The sequence below is a fragment of the Crotalus tigris genome, unplaced genomic scaffold (genome assembly GCF_016545835.1).
Source record: "Crotalus tigris isolate CLP2741 ecotype Arizona unplaced genomic scaffold, ASM1654583v1 scf7180000017639.5415321, whole genome shotgun sequence".
Lineage (NCBI taxonomy): Eukaryota > Metazoa > Chordata > Lepidosauria > Squamata > Viperidae > Crotalus > Crotalus tigris.
In genome coordinates, this window is record NW_024096532.1 from 669,557 (window position 1) to 694,722 (window position 25,166).

At 40.9% G+C, this 25,166-nt stretch overlaps 3 protein-coding genes across 17 annotated transcripts in view; 2 read left to right on the forward strand and 1 right to left on the reverse strand.

Moving 5' to 3' along the window:
- Nucleotides 1–1,803: 1,803 nt before the first annotated feature.
- RPL18 (ribosomal protein L18) lies at nt 1,804–10,040 on the forward strand. Its single transcript, XM_039335003.1, has 7 exons — nt 1,804–1,878; nt 5,137–5,223; nt 5,641–5,748; nt 6,190–6,288; nt 7,132–7,255; nt 7,369–7,438; nt 9,902–10,040. Exons 1-7 carry the CDS (start codon nt 1,876–1,878, stop codon nt 9,975–9,977), a joined length of 567 nt encoding a protein of 188 aa, XP_039190937.1. The 5' UTR covers nt 1,804–1,875; the 3' UTR covers nt 9,978–10,040.
- Nucleotides 9,888–20,672, reverse strand: LOC120304441. 6 transcript variants are annotated; one of them, XM_039334997.1, is made up of 7 exons: nt 20,449–20,463; nt 19,701–19,824; nt 16,357–16,482; nt 15,080–15,188; nt 14,106–14,362; nt 13,507–14,010; nt 9,888–11,484 (listed from the first exon to the last, which is right to left on the reverse strand). In XM_039334997.1, the coding sequence occupies exons 4-7, from the start codon at nt 15,165–15,167 to the stop codon at nt 11,020–11,022; spliced, it is 1,314 nt and encodes a 437-aa protein (XP_039190931.1). In that variant the 5' UTR covers nt 15,168–15,188; nt 16,357–16,482; nt 19,701–19,824; nt 20,449–20,463; the 3' UTR covers nt 9,888–11,019. The 6 variants fall into 6 exon arrangements, with proteins under 6 accessions (XP_039190931.1, XP_039190930.1, XP_039190936.1 ...); XM_039334996.1 differs by having other exon boundaries at nt 14,106–14,365; XM_039335002.1 differs by lacking the exon at nt 15,080–15,188.
- A 1,426-nt stretch (nt 20,673–22,098) lies between these two features.
- Nucleotides 22,099–25,166, forward strand: part of SULT2B1 (sulfotransferase family 2B member 1) — a 35,021-nt gene continuing 31,953 nt past the window's right edge. For 6 of the 10 annotated variants that reach the window (XM_039335006.1, XM_039335004.1, XM_039335008.1 and 3 more), the window contains exon 1: nt 22,101–22,263. The gene's annotated coding sequence lies outside the window, so the exon portion shown is untranslated. Of the gene's footprint in view, nt 22,264–25,166 lie in introns of all 10 variants that reach the window. The other 4 variants (XM_039335012.1, XM_039335013.1, XM_039335014.1 and 1 more) reach the window with 2 other exon arrangements.

A 25,166-nucleotide genomic window follows, 5' to 3' on the forward strand; every position in this document is an offset into this window, starting at 1 on the left:
TCTAGTGGTTAAGGCTAGAAACAGGAGTCTGTGAATTCTAGTCCCACCTTAGGCGTGAAAGCTGGCTAGGTGACATTGGACAAATCAGTAGGAGATGGTGAGTTCTAGTCCTGCCTTAAGCATGAAATGGGCTGGGTGGCTTTGGGCCAATCACTTTCTCTCAATCCAACTCACTTCACACAGTTTTTGGGTAAAAATACGAGTGGGGAGTATTGTGTGGGTTGCTGCCTTGTGTGTAACAAAAGTATTTGACAAAGAGTACAGTAGCCAGAATGAACGAATGAATGTGAACTAAATCTAAGGTGACCAACTTTTTTACAATGAAAAGGACATAAATAAATTGAAGAAAAAATATAATAAATAAATAAAAGAAACATTTTATTCATTGCAACAATAATACAGAATACACTATAATATAATAATGCAGAGTGGGCCTTGTGACTCCCAAAGCACCAGCCGCGCTGGCTCCGGCCCCGGGAGGCAGCCCGCCATTGACACACTCTGCCTGCAGCTGCCCCGCCAGCACCACCGTCCACCCTGCGCAGCCCCGTGTAGAATGGGCCCCGTGGCTCCCACAGCACGGGGGGCAGCCGGCTGCCACTGTCCCTCACACCCCTGCCCGCAGCAGCCCTACTGTCCCTGCCTCTTGCGCCCATAGCCATTATTGCCCTAGCAGGGCTGAAGATCAAGAGAAAGTTACTGTGGCATCGCCCCTCCAGTCTCCTCCAAGTATCTTCGGGACTAACTAGGAGATGGTGTAGTTGGGTAGCAGGGAGGGGTGCAAAGTTCCTGCCAATTTGCCTTCACTGCAGAAACTTGCATGTGCAAAGTTTGCTGGCCGCGCTCAGCAGCAATCCCTATTGGCTTTCGAAAGCCAATAGGGGGAGTAGCACAGTTCATGCAAAAGTTGAAAAAAAAAACCCCATCAAAAAAAGGTGCCGGAATGCCATTCTGAGAGTTCTATGTGAAAAAAAGAGCTCTGCAGATTAGTCTTCAAATATCAAAAGGGAGGACATGTAGGACACTTTTCGAGGGAGGACAGAACTTAGAAAAGAAGGACTGTTCTCCCTAAAGAAGGACGGTTGGTCTATCAAAAGGAGTACACCAAGTGGTTGGTGGTGGTAAAAAAAAGAGCATGAATGATGCAATTGGAAAAATAATTTCTTCTTTCATGAAGATGAAAGAGAAGACTGAGGCCATTGTGATGGAATTAGAACTTATCATATTATGAAAAATTGCAGGAATGTGAAACTTTTTAGAAAATTTGTCTGAAAATTCATTTTGATTTTTGGCTATAGTAGACTAATATTATTGTTCTCTTACAAGGAAAATATAGAAGACAGAAAAATAGATTTTAACTATTCCTCTTTCCTTTACTTGCTTTAATTGAGGGGAGGGTGGGTTACTATATCTTATATATTTTCTGCTTATTCGTTGCTTTTCCAAAAGGTGTGATATGCATGTAGGTTCATTCCACAAAGCTTCAGTGAAACTAATATTATCAGGTTGATCGGCCATAACTAAGTTTCATCCGATATCGAACAGTTACTTATCTCTCTAACGAGATATAATTAATCAGAAAGTTAACCCGGAAGCTTGGTTTCTTGACAAAGGAATGTCGCTCTACATTACGTGCACAGTCTTAACATCACCATAGAGCAGGGGTAGGCAACCTTGTCTCTTTTATGACTCGCGGACTGGCTCAGGAATTCTGGGAGTTGAAGTCCGTGAGTCATAAAAGAGACATAGTTGCCTACCCCTGCCATAGAGAGATAGAATTACCCGTTTCTCTGCCTCATCCTTTCGTTCCCATAGTTCTTTGCGTGTCGGTGGCCTCTTCCGGTCTTTCTATTTTCCAGCCGTGCCGACGCCACCATGGTAAGAATTGAGAGGGAAGGGAGGCGGGCTGTTGAATCGGTTGTAATCTTCTCTGGGGAAGCAGCCTGGAGTGCAGGTTGTGTTGTGTTCGTAAAGTGGGAAAAATACAAGTTCTGGGGGGCCAGGATCGAACCCCGATACTAGAGAGGGCTGCCCGCAGAGGGCGGCTGTTGTTGCAGGTTGGAGTTCGGGCCTAAGAAAGCTCCCAGTTTGCGGGCTCTCCTAAAGATCGGGCAGAGAAAGGCTCGAACGTGTGTGCGCGACAAGCCAGAGTTGCATTCTTAAGTGTTATTTAATTACTTTGGTTCTAATAAAGTAACATTAGATGAAAAACGGAGAGCCTGGCGTCATAAAAATTTGCTTCGGATATCCTCTAAAACAGGACGCTATTTTAAAAGTTTTGGTGCCATGTGACTATTACAAAATAGTGATAGTAGAATAAAAGACTTTTGTTTTTGGTTTCTTTATGTCTTGTTTGAGCAAACAGGCATAGGATTCAACGAGATTTGTTATATACAGTGTAGTAGCAATAGGTAAAGCGACTTTTCTGGATATAGGAATAAGTTACAGTATAGAACAAGAGAAAAAACTTTTAAAAATGGTGACTAAACCTGATATTGGTACTGTAGTGAAAACAAAGATGGGGATGGGTCTTTTCATCATGAAATGTAGATAAACCTGAAGGATGAACACAAAATACAGTCTATAATTTGAGAGTAACACACAGCTAAAGTAAAATGATCAATCTCAATTGAATGGCTTGGAGCAGTGGTTCTCAACCTGTGGGTCTGGACCCCATTTGGGGTCGAACGACCATTTCACGGGGGTCGCCAAACAATGCAGTCCGCCATTTTTTCCCCTTTTCCTTAGCTATGCTACTCCCTTTTATTCTATTGGCTTTTGAAAGCCAATAAAATAGACTCCTTTTTTTATTGAAAATTTTTAGGTTTTACAAAACAATTCCCTTCCCCAGACCCTCCCAACCCTCCCCAACCTTCCCAGAGCTGAATACAGGCTTAATTAAAAAAAATTTAAAAAATCTTAAGATACATATAAACCATAAGCAAATCTAAATACATTAATTAAACTAATTATAAAATAGTTAACAACAATATATAAAAAAATACAAGAAGAAAGAAAAAAAGAAACAGAAAAGGAAAAAATCATATAAAATCAGGAAAAAAATGTCTATAAAATATCTTAAATTTTAAATATAAATTATTCAAAAACTAAAGCCGAAATCTTTGCTATTTCCGCCAAATAAGAAACTTTAAGAAACCACTCTTGCAAAGTAGGCAAAGATTCCTTCTTCCAACATTGCCCTATTAACAACCTGGCCGCTGTGATTAAATTTAACATCAATATAGTCTCTTTACTATCACAATCAGAAACAATACCTAACAAAAACAATTGTGGGGTAAATTTTATCCTTCTTCTAAAAATTCTTTGAATATTCCACCATATCTTAATCCAAAAAGCTTTTATATTTTTACATGGCCACCAGATGTGATAATAAGTAGCATCCAAACATCCACATCTCCAACATTTAGGTTGCAAGTCAGGATACATACGAGACATTTTTTGTGGATCAAGGTGCCATCTATAAAACATTTTATAAAAATTTTCCCTTGTGTAAATTTAACATTCCTCACCCAAATAATTTCCCAGGTATCTAATGGAACCGGTTCATCAAAATTTTGTGCCCATTTAACTATACATTCTTTAACTAATTCTGCTTCTGAATCTAAAATAGACTCTCTTGAATAGAGTCTAATTCTATTGGCTTTCAAAAGCCAATAGGAATTGTCCAGGCTGTCTCTGCCCTGCTGAGCCCGCCAAAAGTCCCATTCTGCAAATGGTGCTGCACCAGTTGAGTAGTCCTCGACTTATTACCGATTCAGTAGTCCTTGACTTACGACTGGTTGGGGGTCGCGGCATTAAAAAGGTTGAGAACCACTGGCTTGGAGGATTGGAAAATGAACTTGTACTTTGATATAGAGAGATATATAGAGAGATATATATCCTGCTCACAAAAATAAAGGGAACACATCCTATAGGATGTCTTATAGGATATGTTCCCTTTATTTTTGTGAGCAATATATATTGATTTGGGAAGAAATGTACTCAATTATTTACAAGATGCCTCAAACACTGCTTCAAACAGCACATTTTCCCCTATGAATTAGTTGATGCAAAGCTATAGGAATAGAATGGAATAGAACTGGAAAGGACCTTGGAGGTCTTCTAGTCCAACCCCCTACTCAAGCAGGAGACCCTATACCATTTCAGACAAGTGGCTGTTCAGTGTCTTCTTAAAAACCTCCAGTGATGGAGCAGCCACAAATTCTAGAGAAAAGCCATTCCCCTGGCTAATTGTTCTCACTGTTAGGAAGTTCCAGGTTGCTTCTCTCCTTGATTACTTTTCATCCATTTCCTTGATTAGTTTCCATCCGTTGTTCCATCCAACATTAGTAGTATAATTCTAGTATAGTTCAGTTTAGTTTATTGTAGTCACCTATTTATCTATGTGTGTTTCCTAGGGCTGAGAGAATGACAGGCCAAGGTCACTTTGTACCTAAAGCAAGATAGATCTCCCTGTTTTCCAGATTTCTATCCTAATGCCTGAACCATTAAACAAAACAGTAATTTCTAAAGAAATGCAATTATTAAATAGTACGTAAATCTATCAATACTAAAATAGAACTGCGAAACCTAAATGTGAATAACTTATTAAAAAATGAAATGAAACTAAGTGGCTTGTCTGTGCAAACTCCCCCAAACCTCTTTTTTACCTATTGCTACTACAGTGATACCTGCCTGTATTCATTGGGACAGAGCAGATGAGTCAAATTGATGTTTCTAATACTCAACAATTTTAAGATTGGTGGACTTCAACTCTCAGAATTCTCCAGCCAGCATCTGATTGGGGAATTCTGAGAGTTGAAGTCCATGCATCTTAAAAGTTCGTGAGGTTGAGAAACACTGGGTCAGATAGCAATGGAAATAGATAAAATAAGTCTGAATAACTCTGGCATTTGTCTAAAAAAGGGACTAACAGCTACTTATGTGACCCAACATAATAGGGATAGTATGGTGCAATATGGTTGAATGTCTATTGCTGTTGTGCCATATATCATTCTAATGTCATTTACATTTTGTTCATTTAGTTTTACATACATATCTGACCCTAACCCTACAGGGAAAGGGCATATATAAGATATGTCCATTAACCTGAATATTTCTCTTATTTGTCACCAGGGAATTGATATTCGCCACAACAAGGACCGTAAGGTTCGGCGTAAGGAGCCCAAGAGTCAGGATATTTATCTTCGTCTCTTAGTAAAGGTGAGACCCAAGTTTTACATTTACATGAAAAAATATAAATATATGGGTATGGGGGGGAGTTACACTTGACAGCAATGTACTGTATGTATAAAGATTCTAAGTGACATCATTGATCACTTTTGCATGATATGATCCTTAGTTGCTGGGAAATCCATTAGCAATGTTTAGGTTTAATTTTAGACTCTTCATTGGGCAATGCACCTCTTTCATAATGATTCAGGCGATTTTAGGAGATAATAGGCTCTTCTTTGTGGTGATATTTGAGGAAAGTGTGGACTTCCGTTTCATTTGCAAAGGTCATATATTGAGTAAGGTTGCTGTAAAGTGCTCTAAATTTGAGGCTAATTTCTAGATACCTTGGTGCAGGATGAGAGAATAACATAGTGTATTTGGAGGTTTTAATTTCCACCCTCTCAGCTCTACAGATTCCTGGCTCGCCGGACCAATGCCAAATTCAACAAGGTGATACTCAAACGGCTATTCATGAGCCGCACCAACCGGCCTCCATTGTCTGTGTCGCGCTTGGTAAGTGCAGACTCTTCAATTCTCTTATCGCTTTTCTGTTTCTTGGTCCTTCCGCTACCCTCTTAGTTTTAGTCTTTCCTCTTTGCTTTAAGTATGCTTTGTGATTGTGATTGTTCCTACTCTGTGGAAAGAAGAAGGGATGCCACCTCTGCTGTGGCTTTAACCAAACAGAGAAAAAAGAAGAGTGGAAATTGGTATAGTGATGAGCTGAAGAGGCGAACAGTGGTAATATTCCACTAGGAGAGAATATTATTAAGTCAGAGTGCTTGGTGTTCTCTGAGCTCAGTTTTCCTGCAGACCTTTCATTATCCAACTAGAAATGTCTGCGGGAAAACAATGACGCTCAGCACAGCGATATTCCCCTCCTGATTGAAGCCTCTGTTTATAAAGACAAATTGGTCAGGACAGGCAGGCTAACTTGATCACTCTTTTATTCTCTAGATCCGTAAAATGAAGCTCCAAGGGCGGGAAAACAAAACAGCTGTTGTGGTGGGCACCGTGACGGATGATGTTCGCATCCAGGAAATTCCCAAACTGAAGGTATCCTGACTGGTGGCAGAGTAATTCTTCAGATGGGAGGGGATAGAGCAATGGATGGATGGATTTCTTGACAGCTTAAATTTCATAAAACTAGAGGAAAATAACAATATATAGGAGCGGACAGTAAATATAGAACTATATGCAAAAAGCTAGTGTGTATCTTCAGTAAATATTTATAGTTGCTTTGCTGCTAATTCTACCCAGAGCAGAAATGCAATTTTTACAAGTGTTTTTCTTTAAAATATTTTTTAATATTCTGAACCTTGGCTTCCTGACTAATCGTTGAGTGTCTCCTTGTAGTCAGTTGATTAAAGGTACTGAGATGTAGGTGAGATTGTAAATAGAAATATCCTATCGTTTGCGTGGGTTCAATTACTATAATGGAGATGGTAAAATTTTTTTGTTACATATGTACACAAGCTTGTTCCCATTTTATCCATATGCAAAATAATCTAAAATTATGGATACATAAAACCCTTTCCTGCGGGGAACAAGGTCTCATATTTTCTAAGTGTGGACAAGCCATTTAGGGGCAGCAGTTAAGAGACCAGGCTAGGAACCAGAGTTTTAGTCCTGCCTTAGACACAAAAACCAGCTGGGTCACTTTGAGCCAGTCACGCACTCTCGGTCCAATCTACCTCACAAAGTTGTTGTTGTGGGGAAAATAGGAGGAGGAAGGAGTATTAGGTACATCCATGCCTTGAGTTATTAAAGTAATAAAGATGGGACAACAATCAAAATAATGACCCCATGGGTAATGATGGCTGCCTATGCTTACATTTTTTTATTGTTGGCTTTGAGGATTCTCATGTTGCAGACTGTTTTTTTTTTTCCCCTCCTCAGATTTGTGCCCTCAGAGTCACACAGGGAGCCCGCCGACGCATCTTGAAATCTGGAGGCCAGATCATGACTTTTGACCAGTTAGCCATGGCTGCTCCTAAGGGCCAGGGAACTGTTTTGCTTTCTGGTGAGTTGGGAGAGGACATTAAAGACTTTCAAGAATTTTGAAGCTTTTATTGGTCTTAGTCCTGTTGATGTCTCAGCCTGACTGAAAGCTCTCTCTGAACTTGCCTCCTGCAGGACCCAGAAAGGCCCGCCAGGTTTATCGGCATTTTGGCAAGGCTCCTGGTACCCCCCACAGCCACACTAAGTGAGTATTCCAGACCATTAGGTTTCCTTCTGGGCATTTGGCTCTTACCCTATTTTGTCTGATTTACAAAGTCAAGTCAAGAGATGGTGGTTCAAAATCACGACAACTTTTTAAAAGACTTAATTTGAGCTGAATTTGTGCTTTTGCTTAGTGCTTACTCTTCTGCAATGACACCTTTGGTTTCTAAACTTACGGGTAGTCGTTGACTTATAACCACAATTGAGCCCAACATTTCTGTCGCCAAGCAAAACAGTTGTTGAATGAGTTTTGCTCCATTTTATGACCTTTCTTGCCACAATTGTTAAGCGAATCACTGCAGTTGTTAAGTTAGTAACACGGTTGCTAAGTGAATCTGGCTTCCCCCTTGACTTTGCTTGTCAGAAGGTCAGAAAAGGTGATCCCCTGACCCCTGGGACACACTGCAACCATCATAAATACATGCCAGTGGCTAAGGGTCCAATTCTGATCATGTGACCATGGGGACGCTGCAACGGTAATGTGAAAACTGTTCATAAGTCACTTTTTTCAATGCTGTGGTAACTAAATGGTCACTAAACAAATGGTTGTAAGTCAAGCATTATCTTTGCTGCTTGCTTCTCCTAATCTGGCTCACTCTTTTTCTGGTGCTTTGCCTGCACCTTGTTTGGAAAATATTGAAAAGGGACACACTGCAAAGTGGAGAGGCAGAAGTAAAAAGTACTTCCAGGCCATGCAGCAGCAGTGTTTTCTGGAAGGCTGGGGGGGGGGGAATTATATCAAAGGCTTTCCCTGCGTATCTGCAAGCTTCATGGTAGTTCTGGAATAGTTAGCAACACAGCTATGCATACACCATATCCAGGAACAGTCCCTGGGTCAGCTGTGTTGAGCATGCTGAAAGGCATGGCTGTTTAAAGGATGGATGCTTTGTGAAGGACTGTTTCCAGATTTTTAAGGAAATCTGGACTCGTATAAAACTTTGAGTCCAATATTATCCTGGAAAGGTCGGTTAAGTTAATGCTTCAGGACAATGCTTTGCTATTGGAAGGCATTTTCAAAGTTTCCCTGAATGATTAAATATATTAGAAAGATTTGAGAAAATTGCTCGATGGCCTTTTGAAATTATGAGTTTGTAAAGCACTTCTGGCTGTCAAAAAATGTTGCGCCAATACACACAACATGCAATTGCATTTTAGGTGCTTGGCAATTGGCTTGCCTTTGCGGCTGGTTACAGTAGCCCACTGTTACATGATCATGATATATGCTATTCAGAAGAGTGGTTTCACACTTATGACCACAAGGTTGGCAGAACAGCTGCCGATTCGCTTAACGATATCACAAAAAGTGTTGTAAAATCATGTCCAGTCAATTGGGTGCCTCAGCTTAACCATCCTAATGACTTCTGACTGGAAATCCAGTCCGAATTGCAGGGATAAATTGAGCGCCATAAATGCAGTCATGTGACTGTTGGCATGACATTTTATGACAGCCAGAAGTGCATTACAAACTCGTAATTTAAAGTGGTCATTCAGCAACCAGTGTAAATTGAGGATTACTTGTATAACAGCTGCTTTCATCTTTTAAGACTTTTACAAAAGATTTGCTCTTAGAATGAGAGCTGAGGATTTTTGCCCAGTTGGCATAAAAAATAATAAGTACCAGAATGGAGAAGTCTGCTTTAAATTCCTGAAAAAACTATCAGGATCCATAATTTACCACACCAGATTATTAGATTAACTAAAGCTTTAATTCTCTGCTTACTTTTTTCTTTGGAGAAAAAATTTGTACTCAGCAAGATTAATACCTGAATAGGTATGCCTCAAACTAAATTGAAAGAGATATTTTTTCCTCATCTTTCAATCTCACTATATTTTTAGATCACCTCAGAAAATATTAGTCCTTCCAGCTTTGCCAGAAAGTAGGATGGAATCTTTATGACATGTTTACGTACATCACTGTTCCTGCATTTGTATATTTTGCAGTAACTTTAAAAAATGGTGCTTAACATGAATTGAAGAGCTATGACTTGCAATTACTTGTTTCATGTAATATGTTGAGGGATATTTTCCCCCCAAGCTTACCATGTGGAAATAATGAATTGTGCTTTGTAATATCTGCAGCCATTGAACTATCTCAATTTATTGACAGGTTTGAGCTGCAGTTCTTACATAGTTTTCTGTAATCTACTGGCTGAGTATTTTAGGAATAAGTAAAGTCCCGCTGAATACTTATTCTTGGAATTAGAGGACCTTTTAAAAGCTAAAAATTAAACAGTTTGAAAGCTAGAAACTAGTTACTCCTTTTTCCATTTAAGAGAGAATCCATTTGGATTAGGGAGTGAAGAAAAGTGACTAGAAATAGGAAGCCACATTTTGTGGCTTTTTTGAATTTCAGAACATGTATGTGTTTTCTGTCCTCTGCATAAAAGTGGGATATAACAATAGGCCATTTATCTTACTCCCCCCTCAATCCCTTTTCTTTTTCCAGGCCATATGTCCGATCCAAGGGGCGGAAATTTGAACGAGCTCGAGGTCGCCGTGCCAGTCGAGGCTACAAAAACTAGAATGTTTCATAAAAAATGTAACGCCCAATATAAGACAATTAAAATTTTTTTGTCTCAAATTAATATTCTGACAGTGTCTGCTTGTTTGCTCAGAGTCCAGCATGCAAAGATCTGTTGAGTCAAAACAGAATTTGAGACTTCACTTTAAAATACATTCTTCTCCCAAGAAATCTTTACCTCCTGTAATTAATAAATAACTCACATTGTAAACAGGGTTGTTTAAAAAAAAAGCCAGTTATTGGAAGACCTTTAGTAGAAATGTTGGCTAGTTAAAGTCAAGGACCAAATAGTAGGATTAGGTCCTTACTGGGAGTTGGAAAAATATTCTGAAATTGCAATAAATTTCAGCATAGAGAGACATCCTTGGAAGATTTAAAAAAAATAGAAGTAATATGCCAACCTAGTCTTTAAGCACTAATTTGTTAGCCATTGGTGACCCCAGAATTAGAGGCAGTATCTGAGAACAGACTGAAAAAAAAAAGGAATGAAATTTACCACACTTGAATCTGGGATCTAGAACTGTTTGCTTTAAAAAGAACAAGATGATAAAAAGACCATGGAACTAGTTTGAAGTACTGGTTAAAATACCAGGCTAGAAACAACAAGCTGAGTCCCATCTTGGATAGGATGCTAGCTGGTGACCTGGGGCCAGCTACTCTCTCAGCCCTAGGAAAAATGCAGTGTCAAACTACTGAAAATGTTGCAAAGAAAACCTTAGTTGCCAGTAGTTAAGATTTGACAAAAAAAGGAAAGGGGGAGAAAAAAACCAGTCCCTAAACATTTCTAGGAAGGAAACTGGAAAACATGATGTTAACAATTCAGGAAAGTAATTTGGGGAAGGGAATTTGAAATAAAATTACTGGATTGCTGGACTGTGCAGGTAATATGTGAATGTTGCTTTTGTTTTATCCATGATCAAGGAAAGCAGGAAAGTATTAACTCCGAGGAGGGATTCATCTTAACTGAACAGACCTGTGATCAAAACGTTCACAAGTAAGGCGGTTATTAAAACGAAAGTCCTGAGGATACTGGAATCCTTGCTCTAGATTAGACCCATTGGTTCATGCAGCAGGCAGGCCAAGTAACAGGAGATGATCCAGGCCCTCCTCACTTGGTCTTCCATATTTTGAGGGTGAACCAGGCGCAGGAAACGGAAGCCCAGAGCCTTGTCTGTCAGGCTACGTAAACTCAGTACCTGCCTCTTGGCAGCCTCTTGCTGAGCCGTCAGCTCCACGGGTCCCGCCTGCAGGAATGGAGGCAGTGAGGGCAACTCATGGCTCCTTCCTGCACTGAAAGTGAGGAAGCCGCTAGGCGCCGCCAGAGCGTACCCATGGATTGAATAGTGGGCCCGAGGACTCCGGGAGCCATCTCGCTTGCCTCGCTTCGTTCCTTGGGCTTCGAAAAAAAGCTCTGCGCAGTCCAGAGCCACCAGCACCGTGTCGTGATGTCGAAGTTGCTGTTGTGGCTTGAAGGCATCTATGTAGCGCTGACTGAAGGCAACTGGAACCTGCCAGTGGTGAGAAATACTCATTTGCTGTAGGCCCACAGACAATGTAGGCATCTATAGGCAAAAAGATTAGGGGGGAGGTGGTATACGATCTAAGCTGGATGATTAGCAACAGGAGTAATAGTTGAGATTCAACTAATAAGTCTAGCATCCTGTTCCCGTGATGGTAAAGCAAATGCTTTGGGGGGGGGGGCATAAGAAGAATGGGATCACAAGGCTATCCCTCCTATTTATGTCCCCCAGAAGGGGTGTTGAGAGGGCCACATAACCCTTCCCTTTTTTGCTGTTGCACCCTAAAGATCAATCCAGTTTTTTCCAAACCCGGCAACTTTAAGACATGTGGACTTTGATGCTTAACAGTTGAATTAAATTCAATAGTTGAAGCCCACACCTCTTAAAAGTGCAAGTTTGAAAAACACTGATTTACTTTGATAAAGGGATAAATGAATATATGGGGGTAATACATATAATTAAAAGTTTGTTTTGGCCCTGCTTATTTTTTGGAATATAGTCCTTGGTTAAGCCAAGGCTTAGTGTACCCTTGATCAGATACAACCAAATAGTAGCAACTTTGTAAGCGATAGTGGATCATTAGTATGATTTGCGAATAGGAAAGTCTTCACAATAGGAATGAGATTCTGTCTTCACCCAATGTCCCAATTGCTGAGATGAGAGTCTTGCCGTCTAAGTCCTTTCTCAATATAATGCTTCTGGGGATCATGAACTAGGATAAAATATTTGCTGTCCAGGAAAATATTCAGTGACATTCAAAAAGTCACAGATTGACTTTCTGCAAAGACATATTGGTGAAGGTCTTGTTTTTATTTTGAATGATCAAAGAAGATTTGGAAAATTGGGACATAAATGCATAAAAGAGTCCAGGGAAAGGGTTTAGCTCTCATTAAAATAAATAGAAAAAGTCTGTGGCAATTCAGTATATTCCATTAATTTTAAATGATACTTCAAAGTAATTCAGATTTGAGTCACCATACAGATCAAACAGAAGAGCCAGTTTGAGGCAGTGATTAAGGCACCGGATAAGAAACAAAGAGACTGGGAGTTCTAGTTTTAGCTTGGGTACTAAGCCAGCTGGATGATCTTGGGCCAGTCACTCATTCTCAGCCCTAGGAAGCTGGCAAGGGCAAACCGGAAAACTGCAAGGTCTTATCCAGGGAGTTGCCAGGAGTGAAAAACTGACTCAAGGGCACATACAAAAAACACAGATCAAAAAAACAATTTTTTATTCATAATTCCAGAAGTGGGAGCATGAGGCAGCCTAAGGTTTGATCTTACAAGGAAAATACACAATAGATCTATATATGGGGTTGGGTTAAGTATGTTTGTTGTGTGCTTTATAGCCTGATCTACTACGGGGGCACTGCAGACCTATACTTAAAGAAACTAATCCCTGTTCTGTCAGCCAGCTGCCCTGAGGCAAACAAAGCTTTGAGAGCTAAAGTAATTCTTAACCTCAGCTCACCTTCCATTACTGTTCCCCCCCACACACATTTATTCCTTGAATAAGCTTTTTTTAATGGGATAAGCTTCCAACTCCCAGAATTCCCCAGCCATCCATGCTAACTGGGGAATTTTGGGAGTTGAAGTCCACTGATCTTAAAAGTTGCCAAGATTGACAAATCTGCTTCAGAAACTATCAAAGAAAAAATTAAAAGACCATCACATATAGAAAAAAGTTTTTTGAAGGAGCACATAAAATAAATAATCCAAGTGCCATTTTAAGGATAGACTGAGGGTTGAGAGAAATTCAGATAAATACAATAAGCAGCCATTGAGGAAGATTGAAATCACTTTTTCTATGCTGCTTCAGTATCTGAACAGTTCCCATCATTTTCAGCTATGAGATCTTCGCTCAAGAAGTTTAGGACAGCTCATCTGGACTGGGATGGGGAAGCAAGGCAGGCAGAAAAGGAAAGGAAGGAAGGAAGGAAAGGAGGGAGGGAGGGAGGAAAGGAAGGAAGGAAGGAAGAGAAAAGGAAGGAAGCACTGGAAACAGCCACTCACCTGTCGTAGTTTCTGTTCCATCAGCTCCATCCAGCTCAGCCAGTAGCGGGAGGCTGTGGATTCAGAGATATGGAAGCGAAAAGCCAGATCTTGAAGAAGGAGGCCCAAGCGCAACCGGACAAGCACCAAGAAGAGCTGGTTCTCGGGACTGAGGGCACAGGGGGGACCATTCTCCAGATTCTCCCCCTCCTGGAGGAAGTCCAAGAAGGCCTTGAGGCGAGGGTATCTATCAAAGCCTGTATAGAACCTCAACCACTTGCTGTGAGTCTTGACACCCTCCAGGGAGAAGACTTCATGTTGCGCTCGGTCCTCAAGCTGCCCCCTCGCTTGCTTGCTCAGCGAGAGGACAGTGGCACTGTAGGCATCCTGCTCCTTCTGTAAACATTGCCCCCTTGGCTCCAGCTGGTACCGCTGGCAGCACAGGTTCTGCTTCCCAGTTTTGAGTTGAGAAACATGGCCTTCAAGATCAGCGAGAACCTCACATTTCTTGGCTTCTGCTTTTTCCTGGAAACAAAAGCCACACCACAGGGGTTTTTCTCTCCTCACCATCCCACTGTTGGTCTATTACATGCACCAGGTTATGCAGGGCTGGCCCTTACCTGAAGTTCCCGACACTGGAGTTCCTGGTCCTCTACAGTTTTCTGCAGGCTGAGGAGGAGCTCACTCTGGTGGGACACAGTGTCCTTCAGTTTCCTCACCAGGTTCTTCAGAGCTGCTGCTTCCTCAGGGATGCAGTACAGAGCATGATCGTGGAGAGCTGTCCGTTCCAGTGGGCTGGGCTGATGGTGGAGAGGCTGGCTGCCATGGTTTGTCTCCTCAGCTGCTACGGTCGGGTCACCAAGACATGGGGCAGCTTCTGCTATTGACAGATGGGGTTCCAAGGACTTAAATCAGGGGTCCTCAAACTTGGCCACTTTGAGACTTGTGGACTTCAACTCATGGCTGGCTGGGGAATTCTGGGAGTTGAAGTCCACAAGTCTTAAAGTGGCCAAGTTTGAGGACCCCTGACTTAAACTATCACTCTGATGGCCCAGGACCTGAGCATCTCTTGGTATCTTGGGCAAACTCCAGGAGAGGGTGGAGGACAGGGAGGCCCTGCCGTGCTCTGGTCCATGGGGTTGCAAAGAGTCAACACAACTTAACAACTGAACATTACCACCACTACCTACAAATCTACTGACATCCATCTCAATTACTAGTACAGGTAGTCCTTGAGTTGCAACCATTCATTTAGCAACTATTCAAAGTTATACCAGCACTGAAAAAAGTGACTTATGACTGGTCCTCACACTTAACACCAGTCACAACATCCCCTCGGTCACCTGATCAAAACTCTGGTGCTTGGCAACAGGCATGTGTTTACGACAATTGCAGGATCACACGATTGCCATTTGTGACCTTCCCAGATGGCTTCCGACAAGCAAAGTCAACGGGGGAAGCCGGATTCACTTAATGACGGCAGGAGTCACTTAACAGTTACAAGTAGCCCTCGACTTACAACAGTTCATTTAGAGACTGTTCTAAGTTACACTGGCACTGAAAAAAGTGACTTATGACCATTTTTCACACTTACGACTGTTGTAGCATCCTGTGGTCAGTGATTTATATTCAGATGCTTGACAGTTCATATTGCTGACGTTTGCAATGTGTCCCAGGGTCATGTGATCATCTTTTGCGACCTTCTGACAAGCAAAGTCAACGGGGGAAGCCAGGTTAAATTACTAATTTAACAAATGCAGTGATTCACTTAACAAAATTCAAGAAAAGTCATAAAAGGGGGCAAAACTCAACAAATTTCTCACTTAACATAAATTCTGGTCCCAATTATGGTTGTAAGTCGAGGACTTAACTATGCTATAGTGGGAAACTGTTTCCACAATACGGTTCTTTTCAAGTATTATAGAGCTGAAGTGTTGAATTGGGACAGGGCAGAATCAGAGTGACAAAAAGCGGCTTTCTCAAAGACTTGACTGGATAACAGGCTAGTTATTAGGATAATGTTTACCCAATCCTGCTTACCATAACTAGCCAGACCCATTTAGTCTAGCGTAGTTGATTTACTATGTCATGTAATGGCAGAAAATTGGATTAAAATAAGTAAGCACATGATGAAACACTCTCATCTTCAGAAATTGTGAAAATAAGACGAAGGAAGCATCCCTGCTTTGATATATGTGCCACTCTGAGCTCTCAGGAAAAAAAAGAATTTAAATGCATCCATTAATAATAAAAAAACAAGCCAGCTTGTTATGACATTTCTCAGTCAGATGAATGCTAAATTGCTGGAGGGAAGAAATAAACCTCTTTGAAACTATCCAAATGCATACGTGGTGAGCCATTAAGATCTTAGTATAGCATTTCCCAAATAACTCGTACTCTGTTCTTTTTAATTAGCTAAAGCCTGTTCTTTATACATCACTTCTAGAACTGTTTAAGAAATCTTATCAGGTGAAGTTTTTTCTTTTTTTAAAAAAAATGTTTAGGCCACTTAGATTTATGTTAACGATGATAAGGGTTGCACCTGAGCTTCTTTTATTGCGTTCCTGCATTCGCTTGATTTTTATTATGTGGTTAAAAAAAGTAAAATAAATGTTGTTTGTTTTTAGTTGGTATTTTCCATAAATTTCTGTTTGATATCAGAGGGTAGGAAATTTATTTAATGTTGTCTTTCCCGGAGCAGGTAATCCTGCTGCATTCTGCAGCGGGAGTGATGGATGTTATTTATTGGCTAATAACCAATCTTCAGCAGCTGGTTTTGTAGCAGATGTGCAGAGAAATGAAATATTGAGATGCACAAAGTTCTTGCTCAAAGCTTAAAGAAGGGCGTGAAAGGGCGAAGAACAGAGCTACCTTTCCCAATTTGCATCTTCAGAAGCCTTGGACTTCAGTTCTTGTTGTCTCCCACTTGATGGCTCTGCTGGCTGATTTTAAAACATTGAAATCCGCTAGATCGGCAAGGCACTGTGATGGGGAGGCCTGAAATAGAGGAGGAGGGATGAGAGTGCCAGAAAAAGGTAAGTTTTTTTGGGGGAGGGGGGGGACAGCTTAATTTTTGTTCTTTGGATACAATTGGAATCCAATTGCTTTTCTTTAGTCTTATTTCTGATGGATCAAGGTCAGGGGTGGGCAACTATGGCCCGTTTATGACCTGTGGACTTCAACTCCCAGAATTCCTAAGTCAGGTCACAGTTGCCCACCCCTGATCAAGATGGAGCCACAACTCTGTAATCAAAGCCATTTGATTATATGGTTGGGGCTGCCATGTTAAATTTTTTGACGGATGGATTCCTCAGGCATGTCAAACTCGCGACATCACATGATCTCGCGACTTTTCCCCCATTGCCGGCAATGGGGTGGACGCGATTTCGACGTGACGCATTCGGCCCACAGTTTGACATGCCTGCTCTAGATCCATCCAATCATGCTAATCCAGTGATTTTTTAATCTCCGCCCCTCTAGGTGAAGATAGAAGGAACAGGTGCTCCAGTTTTGTGCACTCCTTAACATATAAATCAGGGGTCTTCAAAATTGGCCCTTTATGATTTGTGGACTTCAACTCCCAGAATTCCTCAGCCAGTGTGCCTGGCTGAGGAATTCTGGGAGTTGAAGTTCACAAGTCATAAAAGGGCCAAGTTTGAAGACCCCTGATATCAGTAGTCCTGGAGTTATGACCACAAGTGGGATCAGAATTTCCATTGCTAAGCAAGGCAGATGTTGTGAGTTGTCCCCAATTTTATGATCTTTTTGCCATGGTTATGTGAATCACAGCAGTTAAGTGAATGATTTAGTTGTTCCCCCATTGACTTTGCTTGTCAAAAGCTGGCTAGGAAAGTCACAAATGGTGATCACATGACCCCAGGACACTGCAGGTGTTGTAAATAGGTGCCAATTGCAAAGCACCCAAATTTTGATTATGTGACCATTGGGATGCTGTGGGGACTGGTTGTAAATCACTTTTCAGTGCCCTTGTAACTTCGAATGGTTGCTAAATGAATGGATGAAAGTTGAATATCTATCACATGAATTCCAGAGCAGACTGTAAATACCTCATCTTACTTGTCGTATGATCTACACCTGATATTTGGCTATGCGCAATACACCGTGGTGCATTTATTTGAGGCTTAGCATTATGCTTTTACCCTGCCAACTGTGGTTTATTCAATATGCCATGGTTAAACTTAACATTATACTAAACCAGGTCAGAATAGCTCCGGGACTGTAGTCCATTCTCTGATCATGGAGCTGGCTCGGAAGCTGCTGATTAGGCAGAATGTGGCAGCAATTACGTGATGCTTGCCATTCTTTAGGCCAGGGGTCTTCAAACTTGGCCCTTTTATGACTTGTGGACTTCAACTCCCAGAATTCCTCAGCCAGCACAAGTCATAAAAGGACCAAGTTTGAAGACCCCTGCTTTAGGCATTGCCTCACATTAGTTCTATGAAAACTACGGTAGTTGCCTAGCTCAGGGCCTGGCTCAGGAATTCTGGGAGTTGAAGTCCACAAGTCATAAAAGAGCCAAGATTGCTTACCCTTGGCCTAGGTGCTTCTGCTGGCCTTTTTTAATAGTAATTATGTTCACATGTATACATATGTTGCTGAACTAGAAACTGGGGGCCATGAGTTCTAATCCTCCCTTAGACATCAAAGTTGGCTGAGAGACTTTGGGCCATTCACTCCCTCTCTGGTCAACCCTGAAAACTAGTAGTTAAGGCCTAGGCTGGAAAGCAAGAGATTGTGAGTTCAAGTTCTGCCTTAGCCATGAAAGATGTCTGGGTGATTTTGGGCTAGTCATTCTCCCTCAGCCCAACCCATCTCTCAGGATTGTTGTGGAAAAAATTGGAGGAGGAAGCTATACTGAATATGTTCACCTTGAGTTATTTGTAAAAATAATAAAGGTGGCACACCAATAAATGAATAAACCCACCTCATAGGATTGTTGTGGAGAAGAGAGGAGGTGGGAGCATTTTGTACAAAATACTGATAGTCCTCAACTTATGACCACAATTGAACCTCAAATTGCTGTTGTTAAGAAAACATTTAAATAAGTTTTGCCCGTTTCATGACCTTTCTTGCCAGTTGTTAAATGAATCACTGCAGTTGTAGTCAGTAACATGGCTGTTAACTGACTTTGCTTGTCAGAAGATCACAAAAGATATCACATGGCCCCGGGACACGGCAACTGTTATAAATATGAGCCAGTTACCAAGCATTCAAATTTTGATCAGGTGACCATGGGTATGCTGCAACAGTCATAATTGTGAAAAATGGTCACAAAAGCCATGATGGGGCAGTGGTTGAAATACAGTACTGCAGGCTAACTTACTGCTCACTCCAGGAATTCGATTCTGAGCGGCTCAAGGTTGGCTCAGTTTTCCATCCTTCTGAGGTCGATAAAATGACCCAGATATTTGAGGGCAATATGCTGGCTCAGAGAAGGCTATAAAGCACTATGAAGCGGTATATAAGTCTAAGTCCTATTGCTATAATCATTTTTTTCACTGCCATTGTAACTTTGAATGGTCATTAAATGGACTGCTGTAAGTCGAGGACTACCTATAAGGGTAGGAACTGCAAGAATGCCAGAGATTCTCACAGTGAAGATTTGCAGAAAAGGGCTGCAAGGGTGTCCCATGTTAGAAGAAACATGTGGGTATATGCTGTGTCACCCTAGTTTGGGAATCCTTTTTCCCTAGATGCTAGGCTGGCATTGTCATGGCTGCCCTTTCAGTGCCAGTCAAAGTTTTTGGCTTTTCATTCTGTTTTTGAGACTTAAGGGTCCAGGACCTGATAGAGCCTCTCTCTCCTTTGTATGTTTCAATCAGTCTTACTGTGTTTATTATTCTGTGTGTTTAAAGTAAGTTATAATTGATCTTAATCTTTTTCATGAGCTGTGAACTGCCACTAGACCCCCCCTAGCTAGACCATAAATATTTTAAATGAAAAAATAAAATCAATGAGGATGGAAAAGACAGAACGTGTGTCTCCCAGAGAACCTTGGCAGATCAAGGTAGCTCAGGGATAGCTACATCGGCCAAGCCTCTTGCCCAATGTTTCACAACGTTGGCAACTTGAAGATGTGTGGACCTCAACTCCCAGAATTCCCCAGCCAGCCATCTCCAAGTTGCCAAGCTCAAGAAATACTGTTCCTGCTTATTATTTTTTGCATAGCTGTGCAAAAAGATCAGAGGAGATACCAAAGCCATCCTGCAGCTCGCAGCTCAGCTTTTTCTTCTTCCTTCTCGGTGGAGAGGATCTGGTAGACACCTTCATCTCTGGCCCAGAGTGTGCGTCATAATTGCATGGTGTATCTGAGGGTGCCTGGGGGATTCAGATATGAATTAAGAGTTAGATAGCACTAATCTGTCAGGTGGCAAAATTGCTCTAATGCTCAAGATAACTTTGATTTTGTGAATGGCAACGGTCAATTATCATGGTCGGCATGTGCTCCATTTTATTCCCTATTCCCACTTCCCATTACAGATCAAGGTGTTTAATATACACCTCTCTCTCATCCCAAGATGTCACGCCTCTGATGAAGAGGACTTGTATAGTAATAGATACATTAGTAATTTTTTTTAAGTGTCACAAGATTCTGCCTCTCTTTGCAATTGCTTAATCTAGCTCAGGTCCCCAGGAGTTGCTCTGACAATCAGGCGGGTTATAAACCGAATACAAACGGCAGCAACTTCGAAAGATTCACAGGATCAACCAGTTTTTCCTAATCTGTAGCTGGACTACGACTTCAATAACTGGCTAAGATTCGTGGGAAAATATAGTTAATGCATCAGGAGGACCTTCTTATAAGGGAGACGATTGTGTTTAGAGAACTACAAACCCGATCATTGATGCAAAGGAAAAGAGAAAAAAAAGGGTTGGGGTTGCAAATATGAAACGGCATGCCTAGAGTGTGCTAGGATCCCATGTGCTCTTGGCAATAAATACCTGCGAGAAAATGCTGCTGCTGTCCAATGACTCCCGCAACCTCGTTTCCGATCCAAAATGGCGACAGACGTGAAACTGCCCTATCTCTTTTGGTGGCACCGTTAAAGTTGGAGCGGGTTGCAGCCGAGGTTCCCACAACCAAGATGGGGGATTGCGCTTAAAAGCCTTGAAACGGGAGGAATGTGGCAGGCGTTCCGCCAGAAGTCGGGTCCTAGTTGCTGCATATAAATACTTTTCCTTCAACGAGGTCTGGAAGAAAGTCAGAGTGGATAAAAACGCGTTTTAGAGTTAGCAGTTCTACTTTTCTTCCAGTATTGTAACAGAAACAGCCGGCATCGTTACGGCTAATATGTCCGAAGTCACTTACTATTAATTAAAAGATGTTCAAAAGTTCTACTAACTGATGTTTTTCAAATTTCAGCCTAAAAATATGATGAGTCATAAGATTTAGAGACAACAGGGTTCATAAATTTGAAGGGGATGGGATGAAAACAGAAAATAAATTAAATTATGCAAATCTAGGCTGCCAAGCCTGCGGACAGTTGAGGGAAAGAAAGAAGTAGACAGTTTACAAGGTTATAATATGTGAAAGCTTAAATGAGTGTTGTTTAGACAATCCAAAGTAATAATAAAAGGATACTAAAAAAGCTGAGCAATATTTTATTGTAATGCTATGCTTGTCAGATTTGGGATATGAGGACAAAAAGGAGGAATGTTTTGTTGTATGTCTGATAACCCTAAACTACCCCAGCCTGTTTTTTGTGGATTGTAGCTGTTGATGTCCAACACATCTGGAAGATACCAAACTGAAATATGAGCATGAAAAAAGATAGTAATTATACCCCATATTTGTACTTCTCCCTTCATGTGTTTGGCAAAACCTTTAAAGGACCTTGATTAAGCAATCTAATATATACAAGGAGGTTGTATGTGATCCAACCTTCCACACTCATGTTTGTGTGGAAGTTTGGTTCCTAGTGTAAAGAGGAAAGATGGTCTTTCTTCATCTTTCCAGAAGTTATTGCTGGAAGAGTAAGGTGGAATATTGGAAAAAAGAAAAAAAATCAAGTCCCGGTGAGTCACAAGCTTCATTGGTCATCAAATCCATGTTCAGATAATGGCTTTCTTTGGATAATTTGGTGGCTAGATTTGGTTCTGTCAAAGTTGGTAACAATTAAAAAGGTAAGCTCTGCAAAGCAGGGCTCTCTTGAGACTTAGCTACTGCATGTTCTGAGCCAGAAAAACAAAAAACCTACCATAAAACCCCAATTTCATCAAAAATCGTACACAAAGTGTTTTTGAATGCTAGCTACAACTAAGGAAATCAGTAAGATTAGTAGACAGTATGATTTTTATCTCACAACCTTTTCTCCAACCTTTTTCCAAATTATTCTCACCTTACAGAGAGGTGTGGCCTAGTACCTGAGTTGGGCTGAGCTCTAAGTGACTTCAATCACATAAAATCTGGTTCTCCAATTTAATTTTAGCATCTCCTTTTAAGTTCTTTGTTAAAGAATGGTAGCTTTCATTTCTTTGCAATGGCCTTGGAGATGGAAACATTCCTTGCTGATTTCTGAATGTTGCCACTTTCAGTGTTGGAATTGTGTCCATTTATTTTACTTTGGCTCCGGGAATGACTCTAGGACTGACTTATCCTATGCAAAGGGCTGAAGAGATAAGACATTTCATTCTGTAAGAGAGCAAAGAATTTGGGCGCATTGTGTGAATGTATATACAATCCAACCTTCTCATCTGCTTTGGCTGCTGACAGCACCCAGAATCAAGAACAGAGACAGCTTTTGAACCAAATTAAAGGTAAGAGCTATTGTTTTTTTAGAATGAAATCATTCTTTTAAATGCACTACAGTACCACAGCTGGAACTGATGGATAGAATGGATATTAGGGGAATATGATAGTTGTTGGGTGAGGTGAAGACTCCATGTTGTACAGTTTTAAAACTTGTATCTTGCTTTCTGTACGGTTAGTTATCAGATGAAAAACAGGTGGGGAAAATGCTGGGTGTGATTCTGGAAGAAATTAAGAAGTCTTAATGTCAGGATCAGACAAACATTTGTGGGCTGGTGGAAAAGGACACACCTAATCTTTTGGGAGGAATGAAGACTACAGTGGATGGAGTGGGTACAAGGTTGTACAGGTAAGTAGGACTAGGAGTTTTTTTCATTCTTTCCCTTTTGGGGAGGAATTTTTTTTAATTTTGATGATGATGGTGAGACAGCCTCAGAATGGCAGAAAACAAAGCCAGAATTCAGTAGTTATGTTTGAATGGATTCTATAAGGCTACCAGCTCAGTGCTATAAAACTCTGAAGAGGTATATATTTGTGAGCTGCTACCTATTGAAGATCTGGATTTTTGTAGTCCAGATCTACAGCAGACCTCGATTTATAACCAGTTAAAGTTAAGATGGATCAGAAAATACGGACTTACAACCCAGATGCAAAGTTCTGATGTCCAGACCCCCACCTGTGACTGCATGGAACTGGCCCATATGTTACAGCAGTTTGCAGCGTCCCATGTTCATGTGACTGCAATTCACAACATTTTTTTCGGGAAACCAATGATTACTTTGGGTTTCAGCCAAAAATGGCCCATAGTGGCCCATATGAGCCGAGGTGGTGCAGCAGTTAGAGTGCAGTACTGCAGGCCACTTTAGCTGACTGTGTTCAGCAGGTCAGCGGTTCAAATCTCACCGGCTCAAGGTTGACTCAGCCTTCCATCCTTCTGGGGTAGGTAAAATGAGGACCCAGATTGTTGGGGGCAATGTAAATATATATATACATTGCTTACTGGTGTACACCAGTACTGGTGTACACTTAAAGGGGTATATAAGTCTCATAAATAAATAAGTCTCATAAATAAATAAATAGTGAACAATGGATTTGCTTAACCATTGTGACATCTGTTTAATAAGCATGAAGTTCACTTTATGACTCCTGCGTTCTCTTAAAAACAGCTGCAGAAAAGATCATGTGATTATCTGTTTTATGACCATCACAACTTACTATCAGAATTGTGGGTTGTAAGCTGTGGTGGGATTCAAATACGTGACCAACCGGTTCTCTGTGTGGATGCTGCTTCTGGAAGTCCATTCTGGGCCTCGGCAACAAAAAATTACAGTAGCTACCGGTTCTGCTGAAATGGTGCGAACCAGCTGAATCCCACCACTGGTTGTAAGTCAAGGAGTATCAGTACTTCTCTTAAGGTTTGAGGTACTGGAAAAAAATTGGTTTGGGAGCCAAATGCTGCCTTGTATAGCAGGGCTTTACTTTTGCATAAAATATGATAAAGAAAGCATTGGGCAGGCTAGTCTTTGCTAAGTGCAAAATAATGTCAAGAAATATTGAGTCAAGAAGTAATGCTGTCTTGTTGAAAAAAACAAGGTTAAAATATATATAGAAGTTACATATATATATATATTTAAGAACTCATTACTCAGACCTGTCACTTGGTGAGAGAAAGCAGTAAAAGAAAACGTGACAGCATCTTGGGATGTTGCAGTGACAATAAAATCTCTCTTCCAGTAGCTTTGGTACAGCTTAAATTCTGTTTTGCACTTATTCAATTAATCTGATTCTTAAGACTTTTACAAAATTCTGCATTCAGAGTCCCATTTCGAAGGCTCTCCTGTTCCTGCCTTGCTACTCTATTCTGTTTTACAGAGGATCTTTCTTTGTTTGAAAATAAACTTGTAGGGTCCAGAAAATATAAGAAGAAAACTGCCTCAGATTTGTCCATCCAAAGTCAGCTCCTGTGGAGGAGATTTAGGATTTCAATGTTTACAGTCATGTACATTTATACATTACATTTCTTTTTAAATGAAAACCATTCTTCCTAAATGCATAAGTGTTCACTTCATACAGATGGGTCTCCTCTTTTTAGGGATGCCTTTCCAGGCCTTTGAGATACTAAGAGAGAATCCAATGTGGGTGGGAGAGAGTCCATTAGAACATCTCCTCCCCCTTCTCTTTGCAATTTGTCCTAATGAATTCTTTTCCTCCACTGAAGTCAATGACCCATGGAAGGCTGGTGAACGCCCAAGCATTGAAATAATTCTCGGTACTAGATTTCAGTTGATTATAGTAGTTGATCTGCTCTGAATGGGAATTATGGTTTTGTATGGACAGGTTCGAACACGAAACCGAATGGATGAGTAATTCTTGACTTCCAAACGGTCATTTAGTGACTGTTCAAAGTTACCACAGCACTGAAAAAAGTGACTTACAACTTGTCCTCTGACATGTGCCCATCACAGCACCCCCATGGTCATGTGATCAAAATTCAGATGTTTGATAACTGACTCATACTTATAACGGTTGCAGTGTTCCGGGGTCATGTGATCAGCTTTTGCAATCTTTTGACAAGCAAAGTCAATGGGGAAACCAGATTCACTTAACAACCGTGTTACTAACTTAACAACTGCAGTGATTCACTTACCAATTGTGACAAGAAAGCTTGTAAAATGGGACAAAACTCATGTAACAACTGTTTTGCTTAGCAATTGAAATTTTGGGCTCAAGTGTAGTTGTAAGCTGAGGACTACCTGTATTTTAGAGGATTGAACTACTTTTGTGACCTTCTGACTTTCAATATATTCAGCAATTTCAGGCCAGCATCTCCCTTTGATGTTCCTTCGTTGAAGAAGAGTTACTTTGACATCTGCAGATATCTGAAATCTTCTGGCACTGGTTCTTGAATGTT